The sequence below is a fragment of the Vombatus ursinus genome, unplaced genomic scaffold (genome assembly GCF_900497805.2).
Source record: "Vombatus ursinus unplaced genomic scaffold, bare-nosed wombat genome assembly UNPS02014890.1, whole genome shotgun sequence".
NCBI classification, from domain to species: Eukaryota; Metazoa; Chordata; class Mammalia; order Diprotodontia; family Vombatidae; genus Vombatus; species Vombatus ursinus.
Window position 1 is genome coordinate 493,620 of NW_020954668.1, and position 22,052 is coordinate 515,671.

General features: G+C 36.2%; 1 protein-coding gene across 4 annotated transcripts in view; it reads right to left on the reverse strand.

Moving 5' to 3' along the window:
* TEDC1 (tubulin epsilon and delta complex 1) overlaps positions 1-22,052 on the reverse strand; it is a 75,838-nt gene that overhangs the window by 39,441 nt on the left and 14,345 nt on the right. For all 4 annotated transcript variants that reach the window (XM_027842830.1, XM_027842831.1, XM_027842829.1 and 1 more), the window contains exon 5: positions 8,490-8,588. In XM_027842830.1, the coding sequence (XP_027698631.1) occupies positions 8,490-8,588 (99 nt within the window). The remainder of the gene's footprint in view (positions 1-8,489; positions 8,589-22,052) is intronic.

Below are 22,052 nucleotides of genomic sequence, written 5' to 3' on the forward strand. Positions count from 1 at the left end.
GCAGATCATCATCCTCTCAATCACCCAGACTCCCACCCCACCCCACCACAAGGAGCCTAGCAGTTGCCAAGTCTTGTTTTTACATTTGCTGCATCTCTAATAAATGCTCTGTTTTCTCTCCTGACATTGGCACCCTAGGACAGGCCCTCAACACCTCACAACTGGACTACACTATAATCAGCTGAATGGTCTCCCTGCCTCAAGTCTCTCCCCATTCCAGTCGATCTTCCCACTCTGCCAACATGATCGTCCTAAAACTCAAGTCTGAGCATGCCATCCCCCTATTTAATAAACTCCACTGGCTCCCCTAGTGCCTTCAGGGTCAAATATAAAATCTACTGTTTGGTGTTCAAAGCACTTTATGACCTGGCCCCCTCCCATCTTTCTAGTCTTTGTATACCTGACTCAATATCGAGTCACACAGTGACACTGGCCTCTCTACTTGTTTCTCTCACAAGACTTCCCATCCTCCAACTCTGACATTTTTTCTGGCCCTCCCCATGCCTAGAATTTTCTTCTTCCTTGTCTCCTCTCTGCCTCCTAGTTTCCCCGGTTTCCTTTATGTCTCAATTAAAGTCCCACCTTCTGCAAGAAGTCCTTCTAAGTTTTCCTTAATCTTAATCACACACACACTGTATACTATATAGATCCTCTTCCCACACAGGTGTTTGCATGTTGTCTCTCACATTAGACCATAATCTCCCTGACAGCAGAGCCTGTTTTTTGACTTTCTTTAAATCCCTAGCACTGTGTAGCACACATACTAGGTACTTTAAAAATGCTTGCTTGACTTGACCATCAAGAAACTTTTTATTAAGTGGATACAATATGAACAAAAGTAAATACAAAATTAATAGCAAATAATACAGACATCTGGCCAAACAACCAATAATATGGAGGGCTAGACATTTTTTCTTATCCTAAAAACCTCTGTCAAATTTCTCCAAAACAGGAATTATGCACCAGAGGTAAAGCAATTTCAGTTGTCTTGACAATCTAGGGCATCAAGAACCCAAACAAGATAAAAATTAAGTGAACTAACAGCACAAAAAGCCAATAATCCCTAACCACTAATTCTCACTCAGCATACCCTACCCGACTCTACCACACTCTGGGCAACAAAACTTCATGAGACTACCCATGCTTGAATTACTCAGCTTGGGAGGAGCTGAGACTCTTTTAGATTGAACTACTAAGAAGAAAGAGTTAGAAAGTGAGCAAAGACTGAAGTTACCAGAAATATCAGGAAGAAGAAAACTCAAAGACCCAGAAAATAAACATATAAACCAGCAGGTGGCAGAAGGAAATATGGCCTCCAAATCAAGGAAAGGAATTCAAGTACCTATGAATAAATAACACAAGACAAAGAAAAAATTTTCAACATCTGATAAGGCAGAAGACACTTAGTGTTGTAATCCAGCAAAAAGGAGTGCTCCTGCTGGAGGGGAGGGTGTGCTCTACTGGGAAGAGAAATGTTGAAAAGAAACGGGGATGAAGGAAGATTAGCACTTTCAGAACTCAAACTGTATTATAAAGCAGTAGTCAACAAAACCATCTACTATTGGTTAAAAATATAAAACTACAGATCAATGGAACAGATTAGATAAGAGAGAATTAAAACAATTAACTCAAATAATCCAATGTTTGAGAAAGTAGAAAACAAATTACCTAGGAAAAAACTCCTTATCTGACAAAAACAACTGAGAAAATTGGAAAGCATTTAGGGTCAGGCGTAGAGCAACACTTTACACCATATTCTAGAATGCATTCCGAATGGATACATGACCTTAATATTCATCCTATTAAAAAATTGGAATAGAAGCAGATCATATACTTCTCACAGCTATGGATAAAAGATATAAGATATGGATATAGAGGCATAAGATATAAGATACATAGGTAATTATAAAAGATAAAATAGATAATTTTGATTACATGAAACCGAAAAGCTTTTGCACAGATAAAATCAATAAATCTAAGAAAGGAAATAGTCAAATAGAAAAAAAATCTTTGTATCAAATTTCTCTGCTAAGGGTTTGGTATCACGATATTTAAAGCTCATTAAAAAATAGAGTTGGCCAAATGAAAAAGGAGGTAGAAAAATCCACTGAAGAAAACAACTCCTTAAAAAGCAGAATTGGCCAAATGGAAAAGGAGAAAAAAGCTAACTGAAGACAATAATTCCTTAAAAATTAGAATTGCGAAAGTGGAAGCTAGGAGACATCAAGAATCTATCAAACAAAATAAAAAGAATGAAAAAAAAAAGAAGAAAATGTAAAATACTGTGGAAAAAACAAATGACTTAAAAAATAAATCCAGGAGAGATAATTCAAGAATTATTGGACTACTTGAAAATCATGAACAAAAACAGAACTTGGATGGCATCTTTCAAAAAATGATCAAGAAAAAATGCCCTGATATCCTAGAACCAGCGGGTAAAATAGTAATTGAAAGAACCCATTGATTGCCTCCTGAAAAAGATCCCGAAATGAAAACTCCCACGAATAGTATAGCCAAATTCCAGAACTCTCTGGTCAATGAGAAAATACTTCAAGTAGCCAGAAAGAAACAATTCAAATGTCGAGGAGTTATGGCTATAAGAAATTATATTAATTATTACGACTGTGCTACAAGAAAAAATGAGCTCAATGATTTTTGAAAAACATGGAAAGACTTGCATGAAATAATCAAGAGCAAAATGAACAGAACTAGGAGAACACTGTAACAGTAATATTGTTTTAAGAATGACTTTAAGTGAATAAATTATTTTGTCTATGATAAATACGCAAATTAACTATAAAGGACACATGAAGAAAGATGCTATCTGCATCCAGAGAAACAACTGATAAACAGAAACATAAGTAGAATAATTTTACATATATATACCTTTTTGTATCTAATAGTAGACATCAGTAGGCCATGGCTGGGCGGGGTGGGGAGGGTTGGGAGGAGAAAAAAAGAGAAATTTACATGACAATTTTGTTGTATATTTGAAAGGAATAGCAAGTTGTGCATAGCAGATTTGCAGTTTCATGTACAATCATCTTTTTTATTGTACTATATTATGGAAATGCTTGTTTTATTCCATAAACTAAAAATAAAATTTTTAAAAATCTATAATCTTAGATAATTCTTCTCATCTTACAATCACAGCTGTAGTCAGAAGCAAAATACTGATGAGGAGACACATGATGAAAGGAGAGAGGAAAAAAAGTCATAACTGTGAATGTGAATGGGATGAACTCACCCACAAAATGAAAATGGATAGCAGAGTCAATTAAAAACCAGAATCCTATAATACACTGTTTACAAGAAACACATTTGAAGCAGAGAAACACACACAGACTAAAGGTAAAAGGCTGGAGCAGAATCTATTACGCTTTAGCTGAAGTAAAAAAAAAAGTAGGGGTAGCAATCACGATCTCAGAAAAAGCAAAAGTAAAAACAGATCTAATTAAAAGAAACAAGGAAGGAAATTACATCTTCCTAAAAGTTACCATAGACAATGAAAAAGTATCAATATGCCATAGACAATGAAGTAGTATCAATATTAAAACATATATGCATCAAATGGTATAGCATCTAAATTTTTGAAAGAGAAACTGAATGACTTACAGGAGAAAACAGACAGTAAAACTATACTAATGGGGGACCTCAATATTCTCCTCTCAGAACTAGATAAATTTAACCAAAAAATAAACAAGAAGTTAAAGAGGTGAATAAATTTTTAGAAAAGTTAGATGTGATAGATCTCTGGAGAAAACTGAATGAGGACAGAAATGAATATACCTTTTTCTCAGCAGTACATGGCACCTACACAAAAACCAACCACAGCAAAGGATTTGTTCTATGAAGTATGGATTCAATCAAAGGGCCACATATGAGAACCTAGAGGGCCACATGTGACCTTGAGACCACAAGTTCCCCACCCCTGCAATGTTTAATGCATCCTTTTCAGATCATGATACAATAAAAATTACATTTAATAAAGGGCAAGGGAAAGACAGATTAAAAATTAATTGGAAACTAAATAATCTAATCCCAAAGAATGATAGGTCAAAGAACAAATCATAGAAATAATCAATAATTTCATCAAAGACAATGACAACAATGAGAACACAGACTAAAATTTATGGGATGTAGCCAAAGCAGTACTTAGGGGAAATTTTATATCTCTAAATGCTTACATGAATAAATAGAGAAAGAGCAGATCAATGAACTGGGCATGCAACTAAAAAAGCTAGAAAAAGAACAAATTTAAAATCTTCAATTAAACACCAAACTGGAAATCCTAAAAATCAAAGGAAAAATTAATAAAATTCAAAGTAAGAAAACCATTGAACTAATAAATAAAAGTAGAAGCTAGTTTTATTTTAAAAAAAAACAATAACATAGGTAAAACATTGGTTAATTTGATTTTAAAAAAGAAAGAAAAAAGAAAACCAAATTACCAATATAAAAAATGAAAAGGGTGGAGTGAGAAGAGACTTCTGGTGCCAAGATGGCAGAGTAAGGAAGGAACCCCTTGAGCCTCCCAACAAATTTACCTCCAAACAACTTGAAAACTGTTGTAGAACTGATTGAGAAGTGGGGAAGCAGCAGGAAAGGTCTATCTCACTGGGGTGAGAGGTCAGCAAGGTCTGAGAGCAGCCAAGAGTCAGCCTCACAGCAAAGGGTATGTAGCAAAGCCCAAAGCCCTCAGCAATCCACCAGCGGCCCTGCTCTCCAGCAAGCCAGCACCTCCTCCCCAGGCAAGCAAACAGTCTGCTGCACAGCAAGGCCCCCCACCCCCAGGATAGGCCATAAGTGAGGCCTCACCCCCACTGCTGACCATTAATCAGGCTCTGCCCCTGGGGCTAGCCAACTGCAAGATCCCTCCCATAGGGCCAGCCATCAGAGAGGCCTTGTTTCCATAGCAACAGAACAGTAAAGCTGTTCCACAAACAAAATACTCCATCTCTTGGTTCTGGGTATTTATTTTCTCTGTCTGTCCCCTATGTGCCTGAAATGCTCTCCCTCATTCACTTCAACTACTGACTGCCCTGGCTTCCTTTAAATCCCAACTAAAATCCCATATTTCCTGGAAGGCTTCCCCAATTGCTCTTAATTCTAGTGCCTTCCTTCTATTAATTATTTCCTATTAGCTAATTTTGCATACATTTGTTTACATGTTGTTTCTCAAATTAGATTGTAAGCTCCTTGAGGACACAGACTGTCTTTTGCTTTTTTTTTTTAATCCCCTGCCCCTGCACTAGGCACAATGCCTGGTACGTGGTAGTTGCTTAAGAAATATTTGCTGACTGTTAAACAATCAGAGAATAGCTACACATGCTGTGAGGTGGCAAAAAAAAAAGGCCCTTTTCATTATACATGCCCAAAAGTAGGCTCACCAAGTCTTCTCAAATTTTAATACAACCAGAAAGGGCATATCGCCCACATTCTGTAAAATCCAATCCAATAAGTAGGACGAATCCATATACACTCTAACAAGGGTCATTAACCATTAAAGCAATAAAACAAGAGAAAAAAGTTAAAGCCACTAAGATGGGGAAAGAGGAAAAAAATCTATATATTTGAACATGACGATTTACTCAGAAAATCCTCAGGAAATCAGCAAAAGAAACAAATTCAAATAATTAATACATTCAGGAAAGTAACAGCTAACTAACAAAATAACCCATGAAAATCAATAGTACTTCTGTATAGCAATAACAAAATAGGGAAAGAAATAATAAAAGAAAAGTCCAGTCAGAATAATAAAATAAATTTAATAAATAAAATAAATTCATAAAATCTGGGATAAAAGAACATCTATATAGCTACAATTACAAGATACTCCTTAAAGAAATAAAGAACAACTTAAATAATTAGGGGTTTATTAAATTGTATGGCTGGACCATAACAAAAATTAAAATACAAATGCTATAAAATTAATATACAGATCTAGTACTAGCAAGATCCAAACTAGCAAGGCGGATTCAGACCTAAAAAAAAAAAAAAATTCACTTGGAGGAACAAAAGGTACAGAACATCAAAGAAGATAATGAAAACAAGTAGAAATAAAGGGGGAAACGCACTTCTAAATCTCAAATTGTGTTAAAAAGTAGTTATCCTCAAAACTTTTTTAAAAAACTAAATAGTTTGGTGTTTAATAAACCTGAAAAAATACATTATCTAGGAAAGAACTCTCTATGTAACAAGAATTTCTGGGGAAACTGGAAAGCAGTCTGAAAGAAATTATGTTTAAACCAGTATCTCACACTATGTCAAAATAAATCAAAATATATCTGTGACCTCAATCACCTGATAAAAACTTTTATAAAAGAACTAGATTAGGTATCTTTCACAGTTATAGTTAAGAAATTCTTAATCAAAAAAAGGTAAAAGTGACTACAAAAGATAAAAAAGATAATTTCTATTACATGAAATTGAAAGTCTTTACATGAACAAAATTAATGCAATTAGGAAATGGGAAACAGTAAGGTGAAAGAAAAATCTTTTTATAAAATGTCTCTAGATACCAAGATTTATATGTAACTACCATAAATATATAAAACCAAAAGCCATTTCCCAATAGATATATTATCAAAGGATAGGAATAAATAGTTCCCAAAAGAAGAATTGAAAATTATTAGCAATCATATGAAAGAATGCTTAACCTATAAGAGAAACGTAAATCAAAAAAACCTTCAAGTTTCCCTTCATATCCAGCATGGTGGCAAAGATGAAAATAAAGAGGACTAGTCAATGTTGGAGAAAATGTGGATATAGGGGTATTTTAATACCACTGATAGAAATGTGAATTTGTACAACCTTTCTTGGAAACTTTGGAATTATGGAAGAAAGTGACTAAAGGTATCTATACTCTTTTATCTCAGAAATCCCTCTACTAGGCTTACACCCAAAGAGATAATAAAAAAGAAAGGCCCTATGTGTACTAAAATAATTATAGCAATATTTTTATGAAGTAGCAAAGAACTGGAAATAAAGTAAATGCTCATTGACTGGGACATGGCTAAGCAAATTGTCAGTCACTAAGCATTTATTAAGTACCTACTATGTGGTAAGCACTGTGATAAGTACTGGGGATAAAAAGAAAAACACAAGCTAGTCTCTGCTTTCACAGAGTTCACGTTCTAATTAGGGAGACAATGAAAACAACCACACACAAACAAGATACATACAGGATAAATTAGAGGTGTTCAATAGAGGGAAGACATTAGCAATGAGGGGATGAGGAAAGGTTTCTTACAGAAGGTGGGATTTTAGTTAGGAATTAAAGGAATCTAGGGAAGACAGGAAGCAAAGATTAGGAGAATATTCTAAAAATGGGAAATAGCCAGAAAAAATGCTCTAAGCCTACAGACAGAAAATCTTCTGTGAGGAACTACAAGGAGGCCAGTGTCACTGGATTACAGAGAACTATGGCAGGGAACAGAATATAAGAAAACTGAAAAGGTTAAAAAGGAGGCCAAATTGTGAAAGGCTTTCAGTGCCAAAAAGGATTTTATATTTTATTCTGGAGATAATCAAGCCATTGGAAATTGTGGTATGTGAAGAGTAAAGGAATATTACTGTGCTATAAGAATTGATTAATATAGAGAAGCTTGAGAAGATTTATGTGAACTGATTCAAACTGAAGCAAGCAGAACCCAGGAAAACAGTATAACACAATGATTAGAATGTAAATGCAAAAAAAACAACAAAAAACAATCAGAATTGAATGCTCTGAAATTATAATAACCAAGCTTGGCCCCAAAAAAGAAATATAAGGTCTCTCCTCCAACTTCTTAGTATAGGTAGAGGATTACAGATGTGGAACATTTATAATGTTAGACATTTTCAATATGTTGGTTAGTTTTTTTTAAAGAATTATTAATTTTAGTTTTCAACATTCACTTCCATAAAATTTTGAGTTTTAAATTTTCTCCCCCTTTCTGTTTTCCCCCTGCAAGATGGTGTGCAATCTGATATAGGCTCTTCTTATACATTCATATTAAGCATATTTTCCCGTTAGTCATGATGTAAAGAACAATTAGAGCTAACAAGAGGAACTACAAGAATGAAGCAATAAAACAAAACAACAAAAGAGCAAATAGTATGCTTCCATTTGCATTCAGACTCCATAGCTCTTATTCTGGATGTGGATAGCATTTTCCATCCTGAGTCTTCTGGAGTTATCTTAGATCCTTGCATTGCTGAAAAGAGCCAAGTCTATCAAAGTCAGTCATCGCACAGTATGGCTGTTATTGTGTACAATGTTCTCCTGGTTTTGCTTATTTCACTCAGCATCAGTTCATATAAGTCTTTCCAGGTTTTTCTTTTTCCCTCACTTTTTTATCATTTGTTACATAGGAGTTGGTTCTCCCAGAAGGGAGAGCTACATTGGGAAATGTAAGTGACATAAAATATATCAACAAAAAACATTTTTTTAAATAACAATTTTCCTGGGTCCAAGAAATTCCTGCACATGACATCACCAGTCTTACTTGCTTGCTACTTTCTGGAAACCTGAGGAGTTCTAGTTCAGGGACAGAGAGATGGCCAACGCTTGGGTCAGGATGACAGCCTCTTGTGTACAAATGAATCTGAAACACATAAAAATTAATTTTTAAAAAAATAAGCAAAAAATAACATTGGTAATTTCCAACAAGATGGTAGAGAAAAAGATCATGAAAGAGCCCAGTCACCTAATGCTCCCCCCCCAAAAAAATAGAAACTGGAACACCCAGAGAGGGAAGGAAAGAAGAAAGAAGAGAGAGGAGAGAGAAAGAGACAGAGAGTAAACACAACAAAATACTCAAAAAGAATGATCTCACAAAAAAAGAAAAAGGGAAATAAGCAAGAAAAAAAATCTATTACTATAAACAAATATGTATTATTAAAACATACCAAAGAGAAGGCATAAGAAGGGAAAAGTAATGAATTAATTTCAACAACAACCCAGGAAGTGAAACCTAGCAAAAGCCAAGTCAGACTCAATAAAAATATCACCTTAAAGGAAATAAAGGAAGATCTCAGGTCTATAAAGAAAGATCTGATATTTTTGGTGAGAGATCTATCTATGAGTAAAAATGGATCAAGACAAAGAGATAAAAATCAAGAGTGTGAAAAAGGTGGAAGAAAATATTAAAGTCAAAGAATCAATGGGAAAATAAAATTCTGAGGCTGGGAGGTCAATCAGCAGAAAACACAGAAAAAAAGATCAATGACAACTCAATTTTTAAAAATGATTTCAAAACTTTATAAGTAAAGATGGCAGTACTAGAAGACAAAGCTCAGTGAGAAAAATTCAGATTCAGAGGAGTAGGACTGCCAGGTCATGTGACCAAGAAGATGGAAGACTAAACAATTTTTCTGAACCTCACAACCTCTCAACCATATCCAAAATAGTAATTATGTACAAGAGATAAAGTAATTTCAGCTCTTTCCACAGTCTAAGATACCTAGAACCCAAAGAACTGTCAGCACAGAAGTCCAAGTAGCCCCTAATATGTTCACATAGCATCCTCTCTCAGCACTGTCTACCACACTCCAGCAGCAGCGCCACAAAAGCAGACCCACAGGCATACAAGAAAACTCAATTCTACACTCCCTCTTTGCACAGTAGCACTGTTTCAACAGAGCTCAAGCAGAGCATTCAATTTTGATTGTTTTATTGTTGTTTTTTACATTTACATGGTAGTCACTGTATATAATATACTGTTTTTCTGAGTTCTGCTTACTTCAATCTGAATCAGATCATATGTGTTCTCATGCTTCTCTATATTAATCATTCCTTACAGTACAGTAAACAACTGAAGAACTAAGGAGCCTGAGCCAAGATACCCATGCAGCCATGTGGTACTTGATGAAAACCTTAGGGAAAAAGCAAACATCCACTTGGAGCCAGTTCTGTCCATAAAGAAATCACTTAAAGGACAGACCTAGGTTAGTGGTGAGCCATGAATTGCTGCCCAATGTGGGAGGAAGCTGAGAAGCTTTCAGGTCTGATCCCAGGGAAACCATATCCAAAAACGGAGTCAAAAAGTGATAAGGGGCAATAAGAAGGGGGTTGGGGGATAGAAGATGAAACTGACAAGATCTCAGGAGGAAGAAAATGCAATTAAAGACCCTGAGGGCATGGAACCACAACAGGATGTTCCAGTATGGCTTAAAAGAGAAATAAGAATTGGGATTCAGAATTTAAGGCCCACACAACAGAAAAAATTGGCAGAATAGAAAAATTTGAATCCACTGTGGCAACAAAAGAGAGAATAAGTGATTGGCAATGAAAAGACACAGATGTGAAGGAAAATCTGGAAGAAGAGAAGCAAAAGGCAAAAACATAAAAAAGAAAATATGATCTTCATAAAAGTAAAATATATTGACCTCAAAGACTGGATGTGAAAAGAAAACTTAAGGATTATTGGGCTCTCACAAGAACACAACAACTCAAAAAAACCTCAACACCATCAAATAATAATACAAGAAAACTGCTCAAAACTTCTGAACACAGAAAACAAAGTTTTAATCAAAAGAATCCACTGACTGCCTTAAAAAAAAAAACCAATATGCTGCAAACACCAAGACAAGAATGGTTAAATAATTCCACTGACAAACAACAAATTTTACAAAGAGAAACCTTCAAATATAAAGAAATGTTCATTCAAATAACACAAAACTATCCTGTACAGAGCAGAAAATGGAGGAAGAAATAGAATAATGTGTTCTAAAGAGCAAAGAAGCTCAAGATTAATTACCCAACTTAATTAACCTTGCAAGTGAGCCTAATGAACTATGCAGGTACTGTGCTAGGCACTGGGGATACAAACAAGAAAAAGAAAAATCCCTACTCTCGGCAAAGTAGCAAGACATAAAATAAATTCACAAAAATAATCAGCCTTTTGACACATTACCTATAAAACCCAGGAAGAAAAGACACAAAAAAAGAAATTCCACTCCAAATAACTAAAAAATGTGTAAGTCCACCTGATAAGACACATAGAGGATTTGGTATGCATACAACTACAAAACACTCAGAGAAATAAAGACAAACCTGAAAAATTTGAGAAACATTAATTACTCATTGTTGGACCATGACAATCTAATAAAAATTACAATAATACCTAAGTTAATTTGGAGATTCAGTGCAATACCAAACAACTACAGAGTTAGTTTATACTACTGGAAGAAATAACAAAATACACCGAGAGTAACAAAAAACTCAAAAATCTCAGGAAACATAAAAAATGCCCCTGCTGTAAAAAGGCCTAGCTGTATCAAATCTCATGCTATACTACAAAGCAGAAACTGTGAAAATTATTTGTTACTAGTTAAAGAAATTAAAAGTTAATCAGTGGAATAGATTAGGTACACAAGACCCATAAGTAACTGAACATCATAGTACAGTGTTCAAGAAACCCAAGGATTCCAACTACTGGGATAAAGACTCACTATTTGACAAAAACTCCCAGGAAAAATGAAAAATGGTCTGGTAGAAATTAGGTTTAGATCAATATTTTACACTATATGGAGAAGACTTAGGGGAAAAAAAAAGGTCTCATCCTAAATAAATCAGAGATAGGGTCTCTTCTCTTCTCCCTTTATACCACTTCATTTGGTGATCTCATAAGATCCCATGAATTTAATTACCATCTCTACGCTGATGATTCGCAAATCTATCTATCTGGCCCCAATCTCTCTCCCTACACTCTTATATATCCAACTGTCTTTCAGACATCTCAAACATCTCTTAACCTCACTATGTCCAAAACAGAACTCATTATCTTTCCCCCTAAACCTTTCCTACCTCCTACCTTCCCTATTACTGTAGAGGGCAACACTATACTGCCAGTCCCTCAGGCTTGCAACCTAAGGAGTCATCTTGGATTCTTCAATTATCTCTCAGGTTATTGCCAAAGCCAATGGATTTCACCTTGACAACATCACTCCAAAACACCCCCTTCTCTCCTCTGACACTGTCACCACTCTATTGCAGGCCCTCATCACCTTGTGCCTTGGTAACTGAAATAGCCTGCTGGTGGGTCTGCCTGCCTCAAGTTTCTGCCCACTCCAACCCATCCTCCATTCAGCCACTAAAGTGATGTGGTCTAATCATGTCACACCTCTACTCAATAAACTCCAGTGGCTTCCTATTGTCTCCAGGGTCAAATACAAAATGCTTTGTTGATCATTCAAAGCCCTTCATAACCTAGCTCAGTCCTACCTTTCCAGGCTTCTTAAAACTTACTCCCTGCCACGTGCTCTTCAATCCAGTGACCCTGGACTCCTGGCTATTCCACCAACAAGACATTACATTCTCTCTGACTGTCTCCCATGCCTGAAACTCTCTCCCTACTCCACTAACACTACTGACCTCCCTGACTTCCTTTAAGCCTCAAAAATCCAACCTTCCATTGGAAACCTTCCCCAACCTTTCTTAATTCTAATACCTTTCTTCTGTTAATTATTTCCTATTTATCCTGTATATAGCTTGCTTGGTATATATTTGCTTGCATGTTTTGTCCTCTATTATATTGTAAATTCCTTGAGGGCAACGACTGTCTTTTGCCTCTTTTTGTATCCCCAATGATTAGCACAGTGCCTAGAGCACTAGTGTACAAATAAATTGGAGTTTATTGAGGAGGGGTATGACCCCTTAGGCAGTTAATAAATGTTTGACTGATTGATATCAATATTGATATTGATAAATGACCTAGATAAAAAAGGTCTCATCTTAAACAAATTAGAGAGGCAGTGATTAGCACAGTGCCTAGAGCATGAGTGTACCAGCAGAGAGGCAGAAAAGGATATTTCTTTCACACTATGGATAAGGTAAAAGTTCTTAAACAAGCAAGAGACAGAAAGGATTATGGGAGATAAAAACAGACACTTTCGATTACATAAAATTAAAAATTTTCTGAACATACAAAATCAACGCAGTTAGACTTAGAAGGGAAACTAAGGTTAACTAGGAAAAAATTCTTTGGCAAACTTCTCTGATAAAAGTCTAAAGTCTAAGATATATAAGGCACTGATTCAAGTTGATAAGAATGCCAGTCATTTCCCGGCAGATAAAAGATCAAACGACATGAAGACAGTTCATATGGAAAGAAATCCAAGGTATCAAAAATCATATGAAAAAATGTTTCAAGGGGCATCTAGGTGGAGCAGTAGGTAGAGTTCAAATCTGGCCTCAGACACTTCACACTTACTAGCTGTGTGACCTTGGGCAAGTCACTTATCCCTGATTGCCTCACCAAAAAGCAAAAAAAAAAAGTTTCAAATTGTTAATAAGGGAAATGCAAATTAAAACAATTCCAATATTCTACCTCATACCCATGAGATTGGGAAAGATGGGGAATAAAAAGAACAATTGTTAGGGGGTTGTGGGAGGGCAGGTACACTAATGTTCTACTGATTGGGCTATAAGTTGGTCCAACCATTCTGAAAAGTAATTTTGAACTATACCCAAAGTCTTTAAACTATGTATATATACTCTTTGACCCAGCAACGTCTACTACTAGGCTTATGCCCCAAAGAGACCAATGAAAGAAGGAATGGACCTTATGTACAAAGATATTTAAGGAAGACTTTTTTGTTTTGCAAATAACTGGAAACTAAGGAGGTATCTATCTATTGGGGGGTAGCTGCACTATGGTATATGAATATCATAGAAAAATATTAAGACATAAGAAACAGTGAAAGGTATGGACTCAAAGAAACCTGAAAAGTCATACATGAACTGAGATAGTGAAGTAAACAGAACCACAAAAACAATTTAGACAATAATTATGATGTTGCAAAAAAAAAAAAACTTTGAAAGACTTAAGTTCAATACATTAAACAATTACAACCCAAATCAAGTCAGCAAGTATTAATTAAACACTCCTCCTTACAGTGTGCCAGGCAGTGTGCCAATTTCTGGAGATACAAAGGGAAAAAAATGAGTATCTCATCTCAAGAAGTTTGTAGTCTAACAGGAAATACAACATGAAAACAACTATGTACAAATAAGCTATATATAAGATAAATTGAAGATAATCTCAGAGAGAAAGAACTAAAGTTAAAGTTAAGGAAGCCTGGGAAAGGCTTCTTGCATGAGGTGTGTCTTTAGCTAAGATCTGAAGGAAACTAGGAGGTGGAGATTAGGAGGGAGAGAGTTCTAGGCATATGAAAAATACCTGGAATCTAGAGATGGATAGTCTTGTGTGAGAAACAGCAAGAAGGCCAGTGTCTCTTGATTGCAAAGGGAAGTGGGAGGGCATAAGCTGTAAGAAGACTGGAAAAATACACAGGGGCCAGCCAGGTTATGGAAGGCTTTAAAAGTCTTTGCATTTGATCATGGACATAATAAGGAGCTATTAGAGTTTACTCAACAAGGGGTTAAATAGTAAGACTTGTGTTTTCAATGGATCAACTTGACACAGTAGAGAATGGACTAGTTATTTGAACTAGGGAACAACCAGCAAGATATTACAATAATTCGGGCATGAGGTAAAAAGAGCATGGAGCAGGGTGGCAGTAGTTTCAGAAAAGATAGAGCTTGGCAACTGATTGGATATGCGAGCTAAGAGAGGGAGGAATCAAGTATGACAACTACAATGTGAACCTAAATGACTGGGAAGATGGTTGTATCCTCGATCTTAAGGGAGAAGTTAGAAAGAGGGAAGAGTTTTAGGGCAGGTTCCCTACCCCGGGTTTAGGGAGAAAGCTAACGAATTGAATTTTAGACATGTTGAGTTTAAGATGTCTGTTAGAAATCTTATTCAAGATGTTCAATAACAATCGGAAATTCAAAACTGGAGATCAGGCTGGATAAATAGATATAAGAATCATCAGCAAAGAGCAGATAAATAAATCCATGTGAGCTGATGAGATCACCAAATGAAAAAGTATAGAAGGAAAAGAGATAAATGCCTAGGACAAAACCTTGGAGGACACTCACAGTTAACAGGCAAGACCTATCAGTTTTCTTTTGGTAAAAGGTCATTTGATTTTCTTCAAATGCAGGACTAACCATGTTATCCTGTTACCTTCTATCTCCTCCAGAATTAAAGGACTTGGGACTGGGACTTGAAGGAAACAGGGAAGAGGATGAGAAGGGAAAACAATCCAGGCACGGGAGACAGCCAGAGAAAATGACCCAGAGCCAAGAGATCGAGTGTTTTGTTTGGGCAACAGCGAGGAGGCCAGTATCACTAAATCGAAAAGTCCATAGAGGGGTGTGAGGTACAAGAAGACTGGAAAGACAAAAAGAGACCAAATTATGAAGCACTTTAAAAGGATTTTGTATTTGATCCTGGAGGTGAAAAGAAGCCACTAGAGTTTCTTGAGTAGGGGGGTGATATAGGCAGACCTGCGCTTTAGAAAAATTCAATGACCTCTTAATTGCCAAATCTAATATCCTTTTCCTTCTTGACCTCTCTGGAGCCTTCGATTTTGTCATTCACCCTCCTCCGTGGATATTCTCTCCACTCTAGGTTTTCCTGACACTCTTCTGGTTTTCCTCCTACTTGCCTGATTGATTTTTCCCAGTCTCCTTTGCTGGATCTTCATCCAGGTCATGTCTGTGGTTGATCTGACAAGGCTCTGTCTTGGACCCTCTTCTCTTCCCTACCTCTTAACTCTAGTGCCTTTCATCTGTTGATTATTTTCTATTTATCCTGTATATATAGCTTGTTTGTATATATTTATTTCATGTTGTCGTCCCCATTAGATTGGGAGCTCCTTGAATCAAAAACTGTCTTTTACCTTTCTTTGCATCCCCAGCACTTAGTTCAGGCCTGACACATAGTAAGTGCTTAATAAATGCTTATTGACTAGTTTTGGAGATAAAGGTAGAAGCCAGAGTTAAGAAGAGAGTGAGAGGAAAGAAAATGGAGGCATCAAGACTTCTTAAAGAACTATGAAAGGGAGAAAATATAGGATGATAGCTAGCAAGGAAAGATTAAGTGAGAGCTTTTGGTGGATAAAAGAGATATTGTATGTTTATAGATTGTTGAGACTGGGAAAGACTCAAGGTAAGTAAGAAAATAGGGATGAGTGAGGGGCAATCTGCTGGAGAAGATGGAATGGAATGGGAACTCTTGTGAATGAATGCAGAGAGGACTGCCCTGGCAAGGAGAAGAGGACATAATAAGTGAAAGCATTTGAGTGATGTGACATGAGGAAGAAAGGAGAGGATGGAGCTCTCAGAAAATGGCCTCCACATGAAATATGAGGCAAGGTTCTCAGTTAAAAGGACTTAGGGCAGGGGAGTCATGGGAGGTTTGAGGAGGAATGAAAAGGTTTAGAAAAGTCTCTGTGGTGAGAAGGATAGTAAAATGATTATGGACAAAAAATGAGGCAGAGCCAAAATGGCAAAGAGAAGCCAAGAAATTGCCTCCACTATTCCCAGTTTCCCTAGGAAACAACATTAAATCAAGCCTCTAAAAGAATTATGGGGGGCAGCTAGGTGGTGCAGTGGATAAAGCACTGGCCCTGAAGTCAGGAGGACCTGAGTTCAAATTCGGCCTCACTTGACACTTACTAGCTGTGTGACTCTAGGCAAGTCATTTAACCCCAATTGTCTAAAAAAAAAAAAAGAATTATGGAGTGACGCAACCCACAAAAAGATGGCGTGAAACAATTTTCCTTTTAGAAGGACTTCTGGAAAGGTTTGTCTCACTTGGGTAAAAGGGGAGCACAGCACAGCCCAGGCAGTGTCCAAGCAAGCCAGAAAGAGGCTCTTAGTCACAGCACAGATCAGCAAGCGAGGCCCGCAGTCCTGGCTCAGCCAGCCAGTGGCATAGCAGGCCAGCCATGATGCCTCCAGCCCCAAATCAGCAGGCAAATTGCCAGCCCCAGAACCCAAGGCACAAGAGGCACAACTAGGCCAGGCCACCCAAGCTGTCAACCCCAGAGAACACAGTGCAGAAAGCCAGTGACCAGATCCCTGGGCCCCAATGCAAGAAGCTTGGGATAGTAATCCCTGTATCCCAGGAGAGGAGTTCAATTTCAAAAGTCACAAAAGAGACTTAAAAACGAGCAAAAAATAAAAAAAGAGTCCTGACCATAGAAAGCTACTATGGCAACAGGAAAGATCAAAACACAAACTCAGAAGAAGACAACAATGTCAGAATGCCTACATGTGAAGCCTCAAAGGGGAACATGAATTGGTCTCAAGCCCAAAAAGTCCTCTTGCAAGACCTCAAAAAGGACTTTAAAAATCAAGTAAGAGAGGTAGAAGAAAAATTAGAAAAAGAAATTAGAATTATGCAAGACAATTATGAAAAAAGAATCAACAGTTTGAAAAAGGAAATATAAAAATTGGCTAAAGAAAACAACTCCTTAAAAAATAGAATTAAGAGAAGATTCTGGGAAGACAGTGGGGCAAATCTGAAAATTCCAAGCTCTCTCGATTTCTCCCACAAACAAGACAAAATAGAGCCTCAGGAAGAATGTAAAGCAGTAAAAATAAACAAGAGCTGGGACAGAACAGTGGTCCTCCTGGAATAACAAAATCCATAGAAAAATCCCAAGACTGAGGTTTGGTCTCTATGAAGTATAGCCTCCAGGCTAGTTCCGCTAAAACAGCAAGACATGAGCCCAGGGGCTAGTTGGGTTGGGGGGTAGCCTGGCCCCAGTCACAAGAATTTTTACCTCCCAGACAGTGGGAAGACAGGATTCTAAGCTGGGAAAGATTAAGGGAACCTCTACTGATAAAGGACACCAGGCCCAATTATTCTGCTGAGATGCGGCCCTGGACAAGAAAGAACCAGCACCTGCCCAGCGAGTACATAAGCAATGGTGCTGGGATACTGCTGGCTGTGTATACTTACAGGAGAGCAGAACCCTTGGTTTCAGTTCCAGGCCACAGGGGAGAAAAGAAGGAGGACCTGAGGCCAGAGGCACCATCCCCCACACCCCAGGACTAGAGGTGATTACAATAAGCTTCTATAAATTAAAAAAAAAAAAATGAGCAGGCTAAAGAGAAGAATTCAACCATAGAAAGTTATTATGGGAATAGAGAAGCCTGAGATTGTTCTTCGTAGGAGGATACTGAAGCGCAAAAAAAAAAAAGCCTCTCCCACCCCAAAGAGTAACATCAAATGGTCACCTGTTCAAAAAGAATTCATAGAAGAATTTTTAAAAGACTTTAAAAATCAAATGAGAGAGACTGAGGAAAAAATTTTTTAAAATAAGAACAATTCAAGAAAAATAAGAAGATTATGAAAAGAAAGTCAACCAATTAGAAAAGGGAATCCAGAATCTTAAGAAAGAAAATGACTCCTTAAAAATTAGAATTGGACAAAGTGAAGTCAGTGAAATTATAAGACACCAAGAAATAACAAAACAAAATATAAAGAATGAAAAAATAGAAAAACAACTGATCTGGAAAATGGATCAAGAAGAGGAAAAATAAGAATAATCAGACTACCTGAAAGCTACGATCAAAAAAAGAATCTTGATACGACAATACAAAAAATAATTAAAGAAAATTGTCCTGAAGTGTTAGAACAAGCGAGGGAAGTAGAAATAGAAAAAACCCATCAATCACCACCTGAAAGAGATCCTACAAGGAAAACATACAAGAATATCATAGCTAGATTCCAAAACTCCCAGCTCAAGGAGAAAAATATTATAATCATCAAGAAAAAAAAAATTCAAATACAGCAGAGCCACAATTAAAATCACACAAGATGTAGCAGAGATTACACTAAAAGACTGCAGACCTTGGAACACTATATATTGAAGAGCAAAAAAACTGGGGTTGTGGCCAAAAATATCATACCCAGCAAAGTTAAGCAAAATCTGGAATGAAAAAATTTAATGAACTGCCAGACTTTCAGGATTTTATTGCAAACAGACCTGAAATCAGTAGAAAATTTGACATACAAGATCCAAGAGAAATATAATGTAACTATCAAAGATCAATTACAAGGAACTCAAAAAGGACGGACTGTTTACTTTTTATATGATAAATGCAAATCATATGTCTAAGACTGTTACTAGTAATTGGGTAGTTCAAAAGAAAGACTGAGGTAGAGCTAAGTATGATGTGATACTAAACTAGGAAAACATAAAAATTATGATAGACAACTGAGGTGCAAGAGGAAGAACTGACACAAAGGAATTAGATGGGGGAGGAGGGCTGGTAGTTCTGGAACCCTACTCTCATCAGGAATGAGTTAAAAAGGGAACAATATATACATATCTAGAAGAGAGTAAAAGTCTTCTAAATTTAGAAAGAAATAAAAGGTTAAGGGGATAGGAAAGGGGGAGAGGATAAGGGAAGGGCTGCAGTCTAGGAGGAGAGGATAAGGGAGGGATCTTTGGAGTGAGTAAAGTAATAGGGGGACAAGGTAGCAGATAGAAGTAAAGTAGAGGAGTCAGGAAGGACAGGAAATAAGAGATACACACAAACATAAAATAAAGATCAGGAGTAGAATTTATTAGGGAAAAAAAGCAGGGCTAGTAATCATGATCTCAAATAAAGTTAAAGCAAAAATAGATTTAATCAAAAGAGAAAAAAGGGAAACTACACTATTTGTCAGTCATGTTAATTAATATTGTTTTAGACTATTTAAAATAACCAGACAGGTTGGAATATTGCTGTGGTACAGGAAATGATGAGTTGGTAGACTTAGAAAAATATGGAAAGACTTGGACCTATGAAGGAATACATTATCTACTCTCAGAGAAACAGAAGACTAACAAGTATAGTATAGTCTTACATAGATGCATATGAATGTATATGTCTATATATGATTATGATTACAGACACCTAAGTATATGTATGAGTATGTCTATATATGTGTATGTAGGTGTGTGTGTATATATGTGTATATATATATACACACACATATATATACATATATATGTATATATATACACATTCATGTGTATATGTATGTATAAATACATGTATGCATATGTGTGTGTACATATATATGTATATGTATGTGTGCATACATTCATATATACATATATATCCGCACTCAACTGTAGCCTTCCTAGGGGTGGGAGAGGAGGGGGGGGGAGAAGAAAGGAAGCAAAGAAAAGATGGACAGCTCAAATGCAATGTGTAGTATTTATTATATAGGCTTTTTTGAAATGGAAATTTATTGACGTAGAATGTGAATCCTCTCACATTCTACTGTTCACTGGGCAATGCTTTTTTTCTTTTCTTATTTTGTATTTAAGTTTATAATATGCTTTTTTTTCTTATTGTGTAGTTAAGTTTTAGTATGTACGTTTAAAATAATTTTTTTAAATGAAAAAAAAAACAGAATTGGCCAAATGGGGAAAAAAATCCACTGAAAAAAACATTTCTTTCAAAAGTAGAATTGGTCAAATGGAAAAGGAGGTACAAAAACTAACTGAAGAAAATAATTCTTTAAAAATCAGAATTGGGAAAGTAGAAGCTAATGACTATGAGACATCAAGAATCAGTCAAACAAAATCAAAAGAATGAAAAAAATAGAAGAAAACATAAAATATCTCATTGGAAAAACAACTGACCTGGAAAATAGATCCAGGAGAGATAATTTAAGAATTATTGGACTGAAAGCCATGATCAAAAAAAGAGCCTGGACAGTATCTTTCAACAAACAAGAGATAGAGAATTTGCATTATGAAATGCAAAATGGATAATATTAATTATGTTAAGCTAAAAAGCTTTTGCACAAACAAAACTAATGCAACCAAGTTAGAAGAAAAGCAGAAAAGATGGGAAACAATTTTTACAGCAAACGTCTCTGATAAAGGCCTCATTTCTAAAATATATAGAGAACTGATTCAAATTTATAAGAATACAAGTCATTCCCTAGTTGATAAATGGTTAAAGGATGTGAACAGGCAGTTTTCAGATGAAGAAATCAAAGCTATCTATAGTCATGAAAAAATGCTCTAAAATGCATTAGGGTCCCAATTTTCTCACATCTTCTCCAACATATATCCTTTCCTTTTCTGCCATGTTTCCTAATCTGATAAAATGTGAGGAAAACTGCCCTGATATCCTAGAACCAGAGGTTAAAATAGTCATTGAAAGAATTCACCAATCACCTCCTGAAAGAGATTCCAAAATGAAAATTCCAAGAAATATTGTAGCCAAATTCCAGAACCATCAGGTCCAGGAGAAAATACTGCAAGCAGCTAGAATGAAACAATTTAAATATCAAGGAGCCACAGTCAGGATTGCACAGACTTAGCAGCTTCTACATTAAAAGATCAAAGGGCTTGGAATATGATATTCCAGAAGGCAAAGGAGCTTGTATTATAACCAAGAAACAATCACTGAGCAAAACAGCATAATTTTTCAGGGAAAAAAAAAATGGACATTTAATTAAATAGGGGACTTTCAAACTTTCCTGAAGAAAAGACCAGAGCTAAACAGAAAATCTGATCTTCAAATACAACACTCAAGACTTCCAAAGGATAAAAAGGCAAACAGGAAAAAAAACAATATGGTATTCAATACGGTTAAATTGTTTACATTCCTACAAGAGAAGTGATACCTGTAACTCTTAAAAACTGTATCTCTATTATGGCAGTTAGAAGGAGTACATATAGACAGAGGGTGTGGCTATAAGTTCACTTTGATATGATGGTAAAACAAAAATTATGGGGTGAAAAAAAGAATTGTACTGGGAAAAGAAGAGGAGGCAAAATGGGGCAAATTATATCACATATAGAGGCATGAAAGACCTACTACAGTAGAGGGAAAGAAGGAAGGGGGGTGAGTATTGTTTGAACCTTACTCTCATTGGATTTGGCTTAGAGAGAAAATAACATACACACACAGTTGGGTAAAGAAATCTATCTTACCCTGTAGTGAAGTAGAAGGAGAAGGGGAAAATAAAAGGAGGGGACTAATAAAACAGGCAGTTTTCAGATGAAGAAATCAAAGTTATCTACAGTCATATGAAAAAGTGCTCTAAATTACTACTGATTAGAGAAATGCAAATTAAAATAACTCTAAGGTACCACCTCACATTTTATCAGATTAGGAAACATGGCAGAAAAGGAAAGGATATATGTTGGAGAAGATGTGAGAAAATTGGGACCCTAATGCATTTTAGAGCATT